Raw genomic sequence first — 16,646 nt, 5'->3', positions numbered from 1 at the left:
GTAAGCGGGGGAGGGGCAGAGAGAGGGAGAGAATCCCAGGCAGGCTCTGTGCCGTCAACGCAGAGCCCGACGTGGGGCTCGATCTCACGAACCGGAAGATCGTGACCTGAGCTGAAATCAAGAGTGGGACGCTTACCTGACTGAGCCACCCAGGTGCCCTTGGGTGTTTTCTTAAATGCATATTTAATGACGGTTAAGGAGAAGATTTACAAGTTTAATTTAGGTCCAAAGAAAAGCATTCTTACTAGGAAATAACTATTCTGATAACTCTGAAGCGACCAACAGTTACCGTTGTGTATGACTGGTTATTTTTTGTTCCATTTGCAGAACCCCCAGGATCTTCAAAACACGGAAGTGCCAATCGCAACAACAGCTAAACTAGTACATAAAGTAATCGAGCTGCTGCCGGAAAACCACGGGCAGTATAGTTTAGCCTTACACCTCATTGAAGCTGTGGAAGCCATATCGAGTCCTTCTTCATGACACTCAGCCAGTTGTGAACCGCCTACAGTTGTGAACAACACGAATTAGTGCATGGTGATTTTACATAGTAAGATCTGGAATTTTCTGGAGGGAGTGTATCTTTTTTCTTTTGTAAAATAAAAACACATACTACTTTTAAAAGTGCAGTTCTGGCTAAATCCACTCCTTTCGTTAATATTGAAGAGAAAATATAAACAGATATCAATGATACCATTAATTACTAACAGGTGTTTTACTGTTTATTTCTAATGTAAGCACTTTAAGTAGCTTTATTGGTAAACTTTGCTATTTCAAATGGGTTATAATTTACAGATTATGTTATTATCAGAGTCTATATTTTGTACTTGAAATGTTATTGTAATTAAATTTAAACGTGTTCATGTGTAGTCCCCGTCAGTAAAATGAGGGAAACGACCCACTCGCTTTTGTCGGCATGCTCCAGTCCCACACCCGGGCCGCCGCCTGGAGTCAGGACGCGGACAGGCTCTTTCCCAGAGGTTACGCTGCCGCCACCGGAGGATGACCTTGCTTTGGAGGAAGAACGGGTTCGAGATCATCACATTCATCAGAAGGGACGCCGAACAGAACCTTAACCTGCTGTACTTGCCAACTTGAGAATCCGCGACGCAGGCACACGGCAAAGTTAATTACGGTGTAAGCTGAGATTTCCCTTTGCCAAGATTCAAAGTTGTATCCCCATCAGGTGATTGTAAAACTGTACTATCTTGTAAAATTTATGTTTTAAAAAAAGGGCAACGATGCTAAAAATTTAAGTCCCACTGTATTTTTCCTACAAGTGTTTAGAAACGTCTGCTTCTGGGATATGGTAATGTTCTCTGTTCTTGGGAACAGCCCAGAAAAGGCTCGGTGATAATTACGGCTCCGCAAACCTACCTCACAGCTGGGTGGAGAGAATAAGATGATCTTGTGCCCTAGAGTGCCTGTGCAGTCCAAGTGCTGAATAATTACTTGTTGAGTAAAACCAGATTAACCAAAACTCTGTAAAAGCTCCACAAATACCAAGTATAACGGTATTATTTTTGGAATGTAGCCATATAGTGCAATTACTGACCTCTGTCCTGGATCACAGGGGGTATTCATAGTAACTCATTGTGATACAGAAGTTTGTTTCGTACTTACTTGTGAGAAGCCAACTTTAGCGATTGGAGAATTGAGGAGCATGCCCCTCAAGGACTAAAGAAAAAAGTCTTATGTCTGAGGATCCTCAGAGGATATCCTAATTCTTTTTAACTAAAAGATAACACCCGAATATGAACTGAACAGTCTAAGACTTAATAATTACTGTCTAATTTAAAAATCTTGAAAGGTAAAGTTGGAAGACGTCTCCACTATTTGGGCGAGGGCCTGTAAGCCTGGTCGAAGGTCCCGCTGTACCGTGGCAGCACTGAGAAGGACCGAAAGCTAGCCCAACGTCTCAGCCTCTGCTTGGATCTCCGCTGCCCCATCCAGACCCATTCGTGTGATTTCTTGTGAACCTACCTAGCTTTATGTAGTCACTTGTTACATGCATCCCAAAAGCTTAGTCTGAAAGTAGTTATGAATTTTGGGGGCTGGTCAAAGAAACTTTAAATCCTGACTTTGATCCAAGTGTCATTTCTGGGGGAAGGGGTACCTAATGAGCATTTTAGAGAATAAACCTGGTTAGGCTAATTCTGGTAGGACTCATAATCAAATTTGGGGGTTGTTGAGAGTAATAAGCTAAAATATGGCTCACAGAACTGTAACCCATCGCTGAATTACAAATCTCTCTAGTTACATTTGTGATCCTAAAGTGGACCATTCACAGAATTTTAAAATTGAATCACATGGTTAATTCATGGTTACATGGTTAAGAAAAGCAGCTAGGGGCGCCTGGGTGGCTCAGTCGGTTAAACGTCTGACTTCGGCTCAGGTCGTGATCTCACGGTCTGTGAGTTCGAGCCCCGCGTCGGGCTCTGTGCGGACGGCTCAGAGCCTGGAGCCTGCTTCCGATTCTGTGTCTCCCTCTCTCTCTGACCCTCCCCCGTTCATGTTCTGTCTCTCTGTCTCAAAAATAAATAAACATTAAAAAAAAAAATTAAAAAAAAAACAGCTAAATATTTATTACCTGTTAGCCACAAATAAAGGAATTAAACTGTATGTAGACTAATGGGTGGTTTCTGGAACAAAGGTCGGCTGCACTTAGTGATGGGAAGCCAAGAACTAGTCGTGTTTTCTTAGTTAGAACTGCCACCCCCCTCTCTTCACTAACATTAAATAGGCATTCTGTCCCTTGTTAAGTCCCACTATATAATGCTGAAGGAAAACAGGAATGTTCAAATCGTCGTAACTTCTACATTACAGGTTGTGTTTAGACGCAGACCTAGAAGAGCCAGGGCAAACCAGGTGGGGAAGAACATAGCACTGACCTCCTAAATGCTTCCTGCATACTATTGCAAAAATAAGAAAGGAAGTTTCACCTTTGTTATAAAAACTCACCTAAGGTCAAACTAAGCACTGTTAAATTGTCTTCTTTAAAAAAAAAAAATGGTTACAATTTAAAATCAAAGGAAAGATTTAATAATACGAAGCTTACGTGGAATATACCGTTCACTTACAAGTTGCTGCGGCTCCTTCATTTGTAAGAGACAAATCTTTTTAACGTATGCCGTAGCAACAGTGAAAGCCCTTTCCCACACTGACAGGAATGAGTTTGTTGGGCTTCTAAAAGTTAGATTTCTGCTGATAGAATTAGCCATCCCTCGCAAGGTTTTAATCCAATACTGAATTGTGTATAAAACGCTCTTCTCTAATGTACTGTAAGTAGTGACCCTCTGTATATACTTCCATTTTCTGTGTCTGTTCCTTGGTGTGAACTTACGGATGTTAGTGAAATAAATTTTCAGCTTTCATGTTTCAACATTCATAAATACAAGTATGAAGTTTTTTTCCGCTCTCGTAGGAGAATAACAAGTTTGGTGGCGATGTGTTGTGACAAGGTTGACGTTCACTAGTGAGGCAGAACGAAATCACTCTTTTGGTCTCTGAAGGGGAACACGCACCTCTGCCGTTCGCCTTCAAAACCGTATTTTTTACTTGATTTTTACAACTTCACCAATATCGGTAATTTTCCAGATGCCTTTATTTGTAGACATTAGAGAACTTAAATCCTGAGTCAAGATGATTTATAAAATATAAAACATTTTCCGGTCAGCCACCTCTGAAGGCAAACATACTCAGTGTCTCTGTTCTGAATAAATCCATTATGGATACGTCCAGATCCATCTTCATACGTGTATTTTTCTGCATGTGTGTATATACGTACACGTTACTTTTCATCAAACGCAGGACAGACTTACAGTTCTGAATCTGCCCCTTCTCCTCCACCGTTTCCTCTCCCACTCATTACCTAAATCTTGGGTTTCTTGCCGGTGCTGTAAACGCTCGACCGTGAGCAGCGGCGTGACCTATTCCTTCCCAGCGACGACCTGTGCGCACCGGGGGCAGAGCGCGTCTGAAGAGTCGGCGGTGTACTTCCAACAACGGGGGCATTTTTCTTTGGTGGTCGGCATGACGATTACTTTATAGGAAGACTCTTCCCGAATATCCCCACCTGGGAGAGAAAGGACACCAAGAGGCTCTCTGACGCGCCAGTCCGCTTGTATCCCTAGCTCCCGATGGCTCTGCCGGCGCTCCTTTTTTGAAACTTCTCCTTCCCCTGGTAAACCGGCCGTTCCCACTTCATTTGCCTCACACGCGAACGGCTATGACGGGGGACTCACGATCTGACGACTGAGGACGGCTGAGGAATCGGGAGACCCTGAGTGAGAGGTTAACTGCTTTTTCTACAAGTCACTGAACTGTTCTCTCCTCAGGCAGAGCAGAGCAGGCCTTCTAGCTCTTATTTAATCCAGGTTTAGTTCTGACAAATTACTTGGCCTCTCTGGCTACACAAGAATTTGACTTAAAAAAATTTTTTTTTTTTACATTTATTGAGAAATAGTTGAGACAAAGCGTGAGCGGGGGAGGGGCAGAGAGAGACAGAGACACAGAATCGGAAGCAGGCTCCAGGCTCCGAGCAAGCGGTCAGCACAGAGCCTGACGCGGGGCTCGAACCCACAAACTGTGAGATCATGACCTGAGCCGAAGTCGGACGCTCAACCGACTGAGCCACCCCGGAGCCCCTACGCAAGAATTTTTAACAGTTGAAAAATTCTAGTGACGACTGCAGTGTGCCCACTTAAAATTTCTTGGTTTGACCAAAAGAAAACAAAAATTTCTCCATTATCAGTGCTCAGACGTCAGACTGAATACACGTAAGAAAGTTATTTTCTAGCCATGATACAAACAACGTACGTTAACATTTTGAGAAGCAAGTGAGAATCTTTACTACGTGGTCAGGGTTTCCAGGCCTCAGATTCACACTGATGCCCATAAATTAGCCTCACACCTCCCGATGGCACCTGACAACTCTGGAAAACACAGGCAGCATCCCCTTCCCAGAGATCCCGCATGTTATTCTCTGTTAATGTTGCTGTGCCTCCGTCGCATCACCGACAGTACTTGCTTGGGAGAGAGACCGTGGTGGGCACGAGTTCGATAAGACATCTTCCTTAACCCTTCATTAAGAATGCCTACATCTTGGGGCGCCTGGGTGGGTTGAGTATGACTCTCGATTTCGGCTCACGTCCTGGTCCCAGGGTCGTGGGATCGAGCCCCGTGTCGGGTTCTGCACTGAGCATGGAGACAGTCTCTCTCCCCGGCTCTGGCCCCTTCCCCCGCCCGCACTCTCACTCTCTCTAAAATAATTTTTTTAAATGGCTAAATCTGTTAACATAGGGTGGGCAAAATAAGCAATTTCAGAGTCAACGCTGGAGAAGGGCGGGCTAGGCAGTACTAGGGTACTGAGTGTCAAAGGACAGGAGCACAAAAAGCCAACGGGAGTGAGGCCAACTAACTTCACACACAATGACAACTACAATTATTCACAGGACAGCAAGGGAAGCTCTCTCCTCTCCCTAGTCCTGGGTTCCCAAGGTCATCATGCAGGACGCTTCTGAGAGCTGGCTTAGAAACTTGAGCCACTTCCCATAAAAAGATGTATTCCAAGAACATATCTGCCTTTAGAATACACCTAATCCACGGGAAAGCTGGAGATGACCTTCGATTATCACTCAGTTCTCCAGGTCCCTCTCGTTACTGTGGCCTCCTCCTTACCTTCCAAATTGATCAGAAACGTCCCTTTGCGTTCAATCACATCTGTCGTTAGTGTTCGTGGTTCCTCAGGGAGTAAAGTTGTCTGGGAAGCCATCATTAATTCATTCAACTGAGAGGTGCTGGAAGTCTCCTCAGCTTGTAGCATCTGGGAACGAGCATGTCAAAGTTACCGTCTCAATTTTTACTGCCAACGGAGGTCGTAAGAATAAATGCTACAGACTCTTGTGTTTCGTGAGTAACCCTTTGGTACCAATACCTCCTAAATCCATTCTTAACTAGAATGAAACGCTTCAGATAAAATCTTCCAGTCAAGGGGCACCTGGTGGTGCAGTCGGTTAAGCGTCTCTCGGTTTCTGCTCGAGTCATGATCTCACAGTTTGTGAGTTCAAGCCCCACGTCGGGCTCTGTGCTGATGGTGCGGAGCCTGCTTGGGATTCTGTCTCTCATTCTCTCTGCCCCTCCCCGACTTGTGCTCACTCACGCGCTCTCTCTCCCTCTCTCTCTCTCAAAATAAATTTTAAAAAATTAAAAAACAAATCCAGTCAGTAGGTACCTCACTATGCCAGATGCTAAATGTCCCTTATGATTAGAAACACAGTGTTTCTTATCCCCATTTTCCAAATGAGGAAAGCCACTCGGAGGGGTGCACTCACCCACGGTTCTCAGGCAGCAGGTGGGGAGCTGCGATTCCAGCCCAGGTCTAGTGGCCTCCCGGCCCAGACTTCTTTATCCTGCCCCTGCCTCCCGCTTTAGGAGAGGGGTCAAGACGCTACATGAGCAGACCTGCTTTCAGCAACACAGACCAATGGAGGCAACTGAATTACCCCCAGAACTCTTCTGAAGTACTAGAAAGCTGGGTGTCTGATAAGAATTTTTCCATTTTTCATTGTAATTCTGCTTTTCAAAATGAGTTAGTAAGCTAATATGGACATTCCTTTAAAAAAAAAAAAGCTCAAGAGAAAACAGGAGCTTTGAGGAAATTAATTTGGTTTTAACAAATTCATGTAATTAGCAACTGATAGATCTAGGACTCCATTGTCTGACAGCTACCTAACGTAATTCCTAAGAAAAATACATTCATATTTTTTTAAATCCCTAAGTTTTTTCCAATGTAAATGATCTAAACAAGGTGTATTTTTTTTAACTTACTACTCAGAACTAATGAAGTCAAAAGAAACATGACATGCAGGAGAAAAGCCCAGTACTAGGCTGTGTAGCCTTAGCTCGCTCACAGTTGCAACGGTCCTCAGTTTCCTGCTCATAAAATAAAGGAGTCTGAGCCTGCCAACTGGTAGATTTTAAAACGTATCTTACTGAAATTCTCCGCTATGGTCAACGATCTCCTAGAGACGAGCTGTTTCAAGCCTCAAATCTTAATTTAATCACATTACTAAAAACTTAAAGTGAGCTTACCAACCAAATGAGATGGTCATTTTTCAGAAAACTATGATAGCAGTAAGACTTCTAAAATATAGATTATCAATTCTCTTCTCAAGCATTGAAAGTAGAGAAAAATCTTGAGCCAGTATGTTAACATAAAAGTCAATCTGGCCAATGAACCCCTAAGAATCCCAAGAAGAAAATTCTGATGGTCCTTTTGGAAATAAAAATAGGATGAATGCTTTCAGAAAATGCATGCTGATTTGCTACAGCAAATGAATTTTCTTCAGATTTCCTGAGAAAAAGATTGAAATCCGTTCTTGGATTTGTTTTGACAAAATTCGCAGAAAACTAAACCCTGAACACAAAACTCTCAATTTTTATGTACTGGAAACTAATGTCATCGGTTTCTGTCACATCCAAGTAGGCCCAAGGTTTTGCATTTCAAATAGGACTTTATTGCACCTTCCCTGCCCCTCTGGTAAAGTACATACTTTGTAGAAGGAGGGAAAGGAAGCACAGAAAAGTAGGAAACAGAATCTGTGATAATATCAGGGTTACAAGATTTGGAAACTACAAAATCTTACTTACACGGAGATTTTTAAAAGCCAAATTTCAGGTGAGGCTGTAGGATCCTAACATCATTTTCAAAGGTACAAACCACTCCTCACCTCTATTATCTCAAAAAGCAGCCCGGGCTCTATCACAATGGTAACCTTGTACTCGGCGGCATTTTTACCAGGGATGCTTCCAAGAAATGAATCTCTCATTGCACAGGCGCCCTCTATTGCTTCCTCTAATCCTGGCTTCTTCCAGATAGAACTTGTTCGAATCCACCCAGTACGAAAAACACTCTTGGGTTCTATAAAAAAAAAAAAAAAAAGGTGAAGTAATTCACATATAGCCATTTTAAACCATACGCAGAGCTCTAACCATGAAATATTTATTCACAGAAAATAAGAATTGTTATTTATGGTAAATATTATGGAGCCATTCTAAATGTTTACCAAATATTTATATTCACATTTGGAAATTTAAACAAAGGAAAAAATATATAGTAAGACCTCAAAAGGAAAAAAAGGATGCCTAGAAGAAAATAAAATCGAAAAAATAGCCCCAAATTAACAGTAGTTGTCCTTGGACAACAACAAAAGCGAGATTGTGAGTGACTTTTTCTCTTTGAATTTCCGTAGTTCTAATTTACTATAAGCTTACTAATTAACAATCGGGGGAAAAAAACCGTGATAAAAATATTCACTAAAGGCACCACAGTTTGTCTTAATAAAACCTAAAATATATTTCACACATTTAGAGAGGCATTGAGGAAAAACTGATTTTGCGGTAATGTCAAGCTGCTCGTACGTTTCAGAAAGCACTCCGTGGTGGCTTGAAGGCCATCCTGAAATGCATCGTACGCGGCCCCAAACAAGGGCAGAGACGGTTGAAGGGCCAAGACCTGTCCTGCCACCCGCGCGCACCGTGGACGGGAAAGCGCCCCTTCCACGGAGTAGAGAAAACCGGAAATCGCATCCTCACCAGGGAAGGGTCTTTCTCATCGTGAGAACAAATCGAGTGTTCCTTACCTTTGACGTAAGGTATGTGCTGGAACGCTTCCTCAGCCAGGTGAGGAAGAATGGGAGCAAAAGAACGAACCATCACGTCCAAGATTTCAGCCAGGGCGGTCTGGCAGGAGCGCCGTCCGGGCTCGCCGGCGCTTTCACAGTAGAGCCTGGGCGAGAACAAAGCGCGCGGCGGGGCGTTACACGCACGCAAGTGCAAGCACCGAGGCAGGGCCTGCCTCGGGCTGGGTCTCCTCCTGCGGTGGCCGATCCTCCGGCTCTAACCACCCTCCGATTTTCCGAGGCAGATGTTCCATCACGTAACTTTACTGACCAACCCGCTGTCCCGGTTCGCCCCTTGCGGGTGCGCTCGCCTTCCCCCAACACTCCCCGCAGCGGCGCGCGCGTCCAGGTCGGTTTTCCGAGAGACGACGGCCGGAACCCTGACCGCTGATACGTCGGTTGATGGTATTCATCCTCCTGTGTTCGGAGGACTGGGGTTACGATCCCCGTGGGTAAGGTCCCTGAGGTGCTCACGGGTCGGGGCTGACACCTCACGGTGGCTCACCCGCCATCCAGGAAGACTAAGCACCAAGCCCTCCTCTGAAAGGATACTGGACAGTACTGCTCTGGCACAATGTTCGTATGGCAACAGCCGCCTGCCTGTCTCTTGGTCTCTCCTCACAATTCATAAACTCCTCTGAGAACAGGTACCAGATTCCTTACCCCCACTGGCACCTATTGCTTAGTGAGCGCTCACTTTACCACGCAGAGCACAAAGCACGTTCCTTGTATTAGCTCTTCTCATAATCGCATTATGAGGCCGTATTAGCCCTGAACTCAAGAACCCAACTTCTTCATGACTGCACAGTGCCGCCCGTCTGGCTCACCGATGTACGCCCGGGGTCTGTCAAGCAGAGGAGACACTCAAGAAATGTTTGAATATTCAGTCCCACATACCTGTCTTTGATTATGCTGAAATAAAAGTTCGAGAGTTCTCTGGTATAAAATGCTCGTAACAGCCGAACAACTTTTCCAAAATCATACTGTTTGTATGCATCGGTGATCTAAGGAACAAAAGCCAAAACAAATTTGGAAGATGGGATAAGCGAGCAAAAATGCAAGTCCTGTGAGCTTGCATTATCCTCCCTGGATCCCTCAGTGAGCCCAGCCCTCGCCCTATGAGCAAAATGTGTTCTTTTCAAAATCTGTTCAAAGGCAACGGATACAAAACAAGAGATACGCAGTAGTGACAGGATCTTTCAAAACATTTCTGGCTATCAAATTTGACTATCCTCAGAAAACACTGAACATTCTACTCTGGAAACTACAAAAGAATACTCGTCAAAGGAATCAAGTTTTTTTTTTTTTTTTTTTTTTAATGTTTAGTTTTGAGAGAGAGAGAGAGAGAGAGAGAGAGAGAGCGAGCATGAATGAGGGAGGGGCAGAGAGAGAGGGAGACACAGAATCGGAAGCAGGCTCCAGGCCCTGAGCTGTCCGCACAGAGCCCAATGCCAGGCTCGAACTCACGATCTGTGAGATCACGACCTGAGCCAAAGTCGGATGCCCAACCGACTGAGCCACCCAGGTGCCCCAGGAATCAGGTTTTAAATGATAAACCACACTATTTTAAAACAGCAGAGACTACAAGTTACCACTGTTCCCTCATTTTCGCCAGAAAAGTAAAATTGGGCAAACGTCTGCAGGGACATTTCTGACACAGGGTACGTGGAAGCAACCACATTTCCAATTTTTGAGAAAACACAAATTATCTGTGTATATATAAATGAGAGAATATCTTACGAAACACAGAGGAACAGTTATTTCAGTTCTTTCTGTTCTTTGAAGAGTACATCTACAGATAAAATATAGCTCCACTTTAGTCCTTCTTCTTGGGGAAATATGTAAGGCAGACCTCGAAAGAAAAACGTGGTCTCAGGGGAAGTCTGGGCCTACCGTTCCCACCAGGTACTGTGAGTCTCCTGAAAAACCACCAAAGAAATCCCAAGACTTCACTACCTCAAGTGAGCCTAAGAGTGTGTGCACCTCACCAAGCATGACTTTTCTCAGTGCCACGGCTACTGTTTCCAGTAATGTCTGTTCTGCTTGCATGCAACTCCAATTTCAACATTCCACGGTGCTGGTATTTCTATTTGCCAAAGGCTTATTAGTTCATACTTACCTTGTTTGCTAAATCCTGTAGTAAGTGTAGCATATACTGGTCTATGACATACATATCGTTAACAGGAATGGCATCTGTTTCTGGGTTGAAACCACTGACATTTCCCAAAAGAAAGCGGAGCGTATTCCTAAGCTATCGAGAAAAAAATATGCAGTCAAAACCAAACGTGAGCCTTTAATTCTTACTGAAAAGTTTTTTCTGTAATTTTTCTCCAACTCGTGACTTTCTTAATGGGATATTTTTTTATATATAGATCATTCCTAAATGAGACTACAAATGTCAAAAAACAGACTCTCATTTCAATAGCCCGGGTACAGAAACCACCTCTGGACTCTACACATGAAGACTGAATTTTCATTGTTATTTCTTTATAACCTTATAAAGGCAAATCCCCCTTCGGTGGCCCAGTGTGTTCCTCTGTATAGGTAAGAATGTTATTTTCACCTGCTTCCCAGGCAAAAATAAAGATAAATGGAATGAATGTGAAAGGTCACAGAGCACACAAAAAGTATATAAAATTAATATAATTTTGTATTATCTTATGCTAGGTTATATTTTATAAAATATAAAGACAGCATATAAAATTATTATATTTTATAAAATATAAAGACAGCATATAAAATTATTAGGATTACACTATGTTTTCACTGTTTTGAAATGCCAAATAAAATGTACTTCATTTTAAAAAAAAGTCATTTAGCTCACTTTTTATTCGGAAATGGGAAGAAGTGACGCTGACCTTGTTAATATCATCTCTGGCAGCATTAAGTGCAGCTGGACCAATGGTCACTTCAGTGAAGACGTTGGACTCGGCCACCCACCAGCGAAGGACATCAGCACCATAGGGAGGCTCTTTGCTTTGATCCTTTCGGTGGAGGGAAAAACATATTAACATACAAATGGTGAACGAATGTTTTCCATATTCTTCCTCCGACACTTTGAGCTCAAAGTGAGCATAAGATATACTTGCACTGTAATGAAATAAGGGCTAACAATCTCAGAAATCAGCTGTGTCTAAAAACCAACACTGGGAAAAAGTATGCTCTGCGATCTTGTTTCATGCGCGGATGCGGGCATTTCTGTATCCATCCATCTGTGACCGCTGGGGTCGAAGCAGCGCCCTGATGCCTCTCTGATGGTGGAGGGGGTGCTCCCTAGCCACTCCTTACACAGAGCAGTGATTCCTGGACATTAGGAGGGTGGTACAAAGCCAGAGGAGTAAGGGGTATCTGGGTGGCTCAGTCGGTTAAGTGTCTGACTCTTGATCTCAGCTCAGGTCTTGATCTCAGGGTCGTGAGTTCAAGCCCCACTCTGGGCTGTGTGCTGGGCATGTAGCCTACTTTAAAAAAAAAAAAAAAAAGCCAAAGGAGTAAAATGACAGGTGATTTCTTTTCTGAAAGCAACTCCAAAATAAACCAAATTATTAGCAACTCCAGATATGATGCTCATTAATGACCCACGGTAAGGGGCGGAATTTCTGAGAATGTAATAATGAAGCACGAATGGTAATCTCATTGTTTTCTTATACTGATTCCACTGAACTGTACATTCTTATTGTATTTTGAAATAAATTTTTACAAATTCTGAAGTTCAGTTAAACAAAGAGATAGCATGGTTCAGGACCCAATCAGAGACTCAGACCTGAAATGAGTCAACAGGGCCACAACCCCAGCCCTTCCCTTTTTCATTAAAATCATGTATTACCTAAGAGCCTAGATTTAAAACACAGTAAGGCACCTGCTATCACCTGCTATTAGCATAAAAGATAGGTTTTCATTATTTTTTTTTACATCGAAGTAACTACATTAAAGATTTTGGCTGCCAATTTAGAAGCCTTAAAGCAAAAATAAAAAGACTTTTTAGAGAACCACCTACTTGTCCTCCATTGATGACCACATCAGGATCAATGACATTCCCAAGAGACTTGGACATCTTTTCTCCCTTTTCTCCAAGGGTAAAGCCATGAACAACCACTGTCCTAAGAAAACAAATCAGCTATTATGATAACACAATTCCAACAGTCTTTTTGAAGGTCACTTATAGTTGAAAAAGAGTTCTCTTAGCTTGATCCAAAAACTAGGATTTTTCTTGACAGATTATGCATGAAAGCTTTTCTTGAAAGCCTGATTCTCAGCTGCTTATTTGTGATGACTGTTAGATAATAAGCTCTCTACTTATACACAGAAATTACTTTTTTGAGAGAGAGAGAAAGCACCAGCAAGCAGGGGAGAGGGGCAGAGGGAGAGCGAGAGGGAGAGGGAGAGCGAGAGCGAGAGCGAGAGAGAGAGAGAAAATCCCAAGCAGGCTCCACACTCAGCACGGAGCCCGACGCAGGGCTTGATCTCATGACCGTGGGATCATGACCTGAGCCAAAATCAAGAGTTGGACACTCAACCGACTGAGCCACCCAGGCGCCCCATACCTAGAAAAATTCTGATGTTTACATTCACTATACAAATATTTCCTGAGCATCTATGATGTTTTCATTTTGGTCATTAAAACTAACCAGGAAAAATGTCTTATTATTATGTATTGTTATGTCTTAAAAAGAACAGATTATCACCTCAAAATATTTTCAAAAAGACAATGTGAGAAAACTACATCTGCTGTTCTACTGGCTTCTAACAGCAGGTTATAGTAGTGTCTGGCCGGCTCAGTCAGTGGAGCATGCAACTCGATCTCAGGGTTGTAGGTTCAAGCCCCGTGTTGGGGGTAGAAATTACTCAAAAAAAAAAAAAAAACCCCAAACAATCTTTAATCAATCAATCAAATAAAAGCAGGTTATACAAGAAACCTATACGTGTAAATTGTTCTGGGATGGGTTTTTGTTGTAAGATAGTAAAAATCTTAAGCTATTCAAAAATTTTTCTGATTCTCTATCCACACACTTGAATAAGGAAAACCAATTATCTGTAACTTAATACCTAATTCAACAAAACAAGAATGTTTCAGTTAATTAGCCACTGGTGGACATTACAGACACAAGGAGATGTGACCTCAGGCCGTCTTCAAGCATCGCAGAGTGCCATCCTCCACGTCAAGTCTTCCCATATTTCAAGATCTAGCTCTTCGGGGATTTCCCCACTCCTCCAGTCGATGCTGACTTTACCTCTTGTGGGAATTACAGTCTGTGTCAGTGACAAGACTTCTCTGTATTGCTGTTTTTTGGTTTTTTTTTTAACTTCAAACTCATTTCTCATGAAATAAGAGACTAAGCTAATAAAGGAGGTGCTTTATCATATCCAGGCATAACTCGGACATATTGCAGGTTTGGCTCCAGACCATTGCGATCAAGTGCATATAAAAGTTATGTCTCCACTACTGTATTCTATGAAGTGTGCAAAAGCATTACGTCTAAAAAATCTAGGTACATGTCTTAAGTAAAAAATACTTTATTGCTAAAAAATGCTAACTATCACCTGAGCTTTTAGCAAACTGCAATGTTCTTGCCGGGGGGAGGGTCTTGCCTCGATGCTGATGGCTGCTGACAGGTCAAGATGGAGGTCGCTGACAGCGAGGGTGGCTGTGGCAATTTCTTAAAGACAACAGCGAAGTCGGGCACGCTGCCCGACCCTGCCTTTCACACACCACTTCTCTGGGCACGCAATGCTGTCTTACACCGTTTTCCCCAGAGAACAACTCCTTTCAAAACTGAGCCAAGGCCCTCAAACCCTGCCACTGCTTTACAACTAAATTCATGTGATACACCAAATCCTCCACTGTCCTTTCCAACCATCTGCACAGCCTCTTGGCCACGAGTAGATTCCATCTCAAGAAACCATCTTCTTTGTTCGTCCGTAAGAAGTGGCTCCTCACTGTGAAAGCTGTGTCACGAGACTGCACGATTCGGTCCCGTCTCCAGGCTCCACTTGTGACTCTGCTTCTCCTGCCGTTTCCACCACGTCTGCAGGCACTTCCTCCACTGAGGTCCTGAGCCTTCAATTTGTAAAAAAATGCAGCATCTGCGAAGCGCAACACGGCGAGTTCTGCCGGGATAACTGCTCGGCACGGGGCTTGGCACCGGCCAGGGCGCCGCACAGGTCCTCACGGCGTGAGGACACCTTTAGCTCAGCTTGAACACTTACTTAAAAGGCGCTTTTTTCCTTGTTGCCACACTTGTTAATAGAGAAGACTGAAACCAACCACCAAGCTGGTCTTTTCCTTCCAAGTACAAATCTGCTCTTTGGTCAGTACCTCAAAATAAATATTAAAGAACAGAGAAATTTAAGTTAATTAAAATGGGAAAATGAAAACAAATATGCATCAAAGTGTTAAAATAATAAAAGCAATCACGTCATTTATTTCATGCATCATGCTACCAGTCACTGGAGCTATTACCCTCTCGCTGCCCATTTATTAATCAAGAGAAACAGAATAAACGTTGGAGTATGATCTCCCAAACTAGAAGTAACTAAAGCACTACCTAAATTAGGGACTGATTGGGACGCCTGTGTGGCTCAGTCAGTTGCACCTCTAACTTCAGCTCAGGTCATGACCTTGCAGTGTGTGGGTTCGAGCCCCACAACGGGCTCCCTGGTGTCAGTGCAGAGCTGCTGCAGACCCTCTGGCCCCCTTTCTCTCTGCTCCTCCCCCATTCAGGCTCTTCTTTCTCTCTCAAAAATAATAAATAAAGATTTAAAAAATTAAAAAAGAGAGTGACTGATTAATAATTACCGGTATCAATATTTCCAGTTGTCTCTTATGAAAATGAGCATCTAGCTTTATGTTAATTCATTTGCTTCTCATAGTAACTCTATAAGGTAGGTATTATCATCATCCCATTCACAGATGAGGAAGGTGAAGCACTGAGATGTTTTAGAACTTGTCCAAATTTATGGGACAGTAAGCGGTAGAGAGGGATTCTGAATCTAGATAATCTGGCACTGGAGTACATTTAACCAAGAAATTAAACAAATCGGAAAAAAGAATCTTTTAAAAAGGGCAAGTTATAAACTTCTAATTTGACAATGACCCAGTCAAAGATGGACCAACTATTAAAAAGCCATGTGAGGCAGGGGTTGGGGTGAGCGATGAGGGGTTGGGGTAGGAGGGATGAATGGCAGAGCACAGAGGATTTTTAGGGCAGTGAAAATACTCTATGCGATACTATAATGATGGATACGTGTCCATTATACCTTTGTCCAAGCCTATAATATGTACAACACCAACAGTGGACCATAACGTAAACTACGGACTTTGGGTGGTCATGATGTGACGCTGTAGGCTCATCTACTGTAACAAATGTCCCACTCTGGTGGAGGATACTGATAATAAGAGAGGCTATCCATTTATGGGGGCAGGAGGTATATGGAAAATCTCTACACCTTCTTCTTAATTTTTTAAATATTTATTTTGAGAGAGAGAGAGAGCATGCAAACAGGGGAGGAACAGAGAGAGAGGGAGAGAGAGAGAGTCCCAAGCAGGCTCCACACTGTCAGCACACATCCCAACGTGGGGCTTAAACTCACGAGCCGTGAGATCATGACTTGAGGCGAAACCAAGAGTAGGTCATTTAACTGACTGAGCCACCCAGATGCCCTTGAGTGTTTATTATTTTTGAGAGAGAGAGAGAGAGAGAGAGAGAGAGAGAGAGAGAGAGAGAATATGCGCTGGGGAGGGGCAGACAGAAAGGGAGGCAGAGGATCCAAAGTGGGCTCTGCACTGTCAGTACGGAGCCCAGTGTAGGGCTTGAACTCACGGACTGTGAGATCATGACTGGAGCTGAAGTTGGACACTTAACTGACTGAGCCACCCAGGCTCCCCTCTTCTTAATTTTGCTATAAACCTAAAATGGTTCTTTAAAAAAAAAATAAAGTCTTTTAAAAGAAGATGTAGTAAAAGGAGAA

At 43.1% G+C, this 16,646-nt stretch overlaps 2 protein-coding genes across 6 annotated transcripts in view; one reads left to right on the top strand and one right to left on the bottom strand.

Moving 5' to 3' along the window:
- The window catches only part of RAB3GAP2 (RAB3 GTPase activating non-catalytic protein subunit 2), a 104,244-nt gene extending 100,862 nt beyond the window's left edge, over positions 1–3,382 (top strand). For 4 of the 5 annotated variants that reach the window (XM_058700592.1, XM_058700591.1, XM_058700594.1 and 1 more), the window contains one exon: positions 328–3,382. In XM_058700592.1, the coding sequence (XP_058556575.1) occupies positions 328–483 (156 nt within the window). In that variant the 3' untranslated portion in view covers positions 484–3,382. The remainder of the gene's footprint in view (positions 1–327) is intronic. The other variant, XR_009254011.1, reaches the window with a different exon arrangement.
- A 204-nt stretch (positions 3,383–3,586) lies between these two features.
- IARS2 (isoleucyl-tRNA synthetase 2, mitochondrial) overlaps positions 3,587–16,646 on the bottom strand; it is a 66,200-nt gene continuing 53,140 nt past the window's right edge. The window contains exons 15-23 of the mRNA XM_058700595.1: positions 14,886–14,994; positions 12,676–12,778; positions 11,540–11,665; positions 10,801–10,932; positions 9,579–9,685; positions 8,643–8,788; positions 7,731–7,921; positions 5,680–5,824; positions 3,587–4,075 (exon numbers count right to left, since the gene is read on the bottom strand). Coding sequence (XP_058556578.1) covers positions 3,930–4,075; positions 5,680–5,824; positions 7,731–7,921; positions 8,643–8,788; positions 9,579–9,685; positions 10,801–10,932; positions 11,540–11,665; positions 12,676–12,778; positions 14,886–14,994 — 1,205 coding nt within the window. The 3' untranslated portion in view covers positions 3,587–3,929. The remainder of the gene's footprint in view (positions 4,076–5,679; positions 5,825–7,730; positions 7,922–8,642; positions 8,789–9,578; positions 9,686–10,800; positions 10,933–11,539; positions 11,666–12,675; positions 12,779–14,885; positions 14,995–16,646) is intronic.

The sequence above is a fragment of the Neofelis nebulosa genome, chromosome 15, assembly GCF_028018385.1.
Source record: "Neofelis nebulosa isolate mNeoNeb1 chromosome 15, mNeoNeb1.pri, whole genome shotgun sequence".
Taxonomy (NCBI): domain Eukaryota; kingdom Metazoa; phylum Chordata; class Mammalia; order Carnivora; family Felidae; genus Neofelis; species Neofelis nebulosa.
This window is presented reverse-complemented; position numbering and strand designations above follow the sequence as displayed.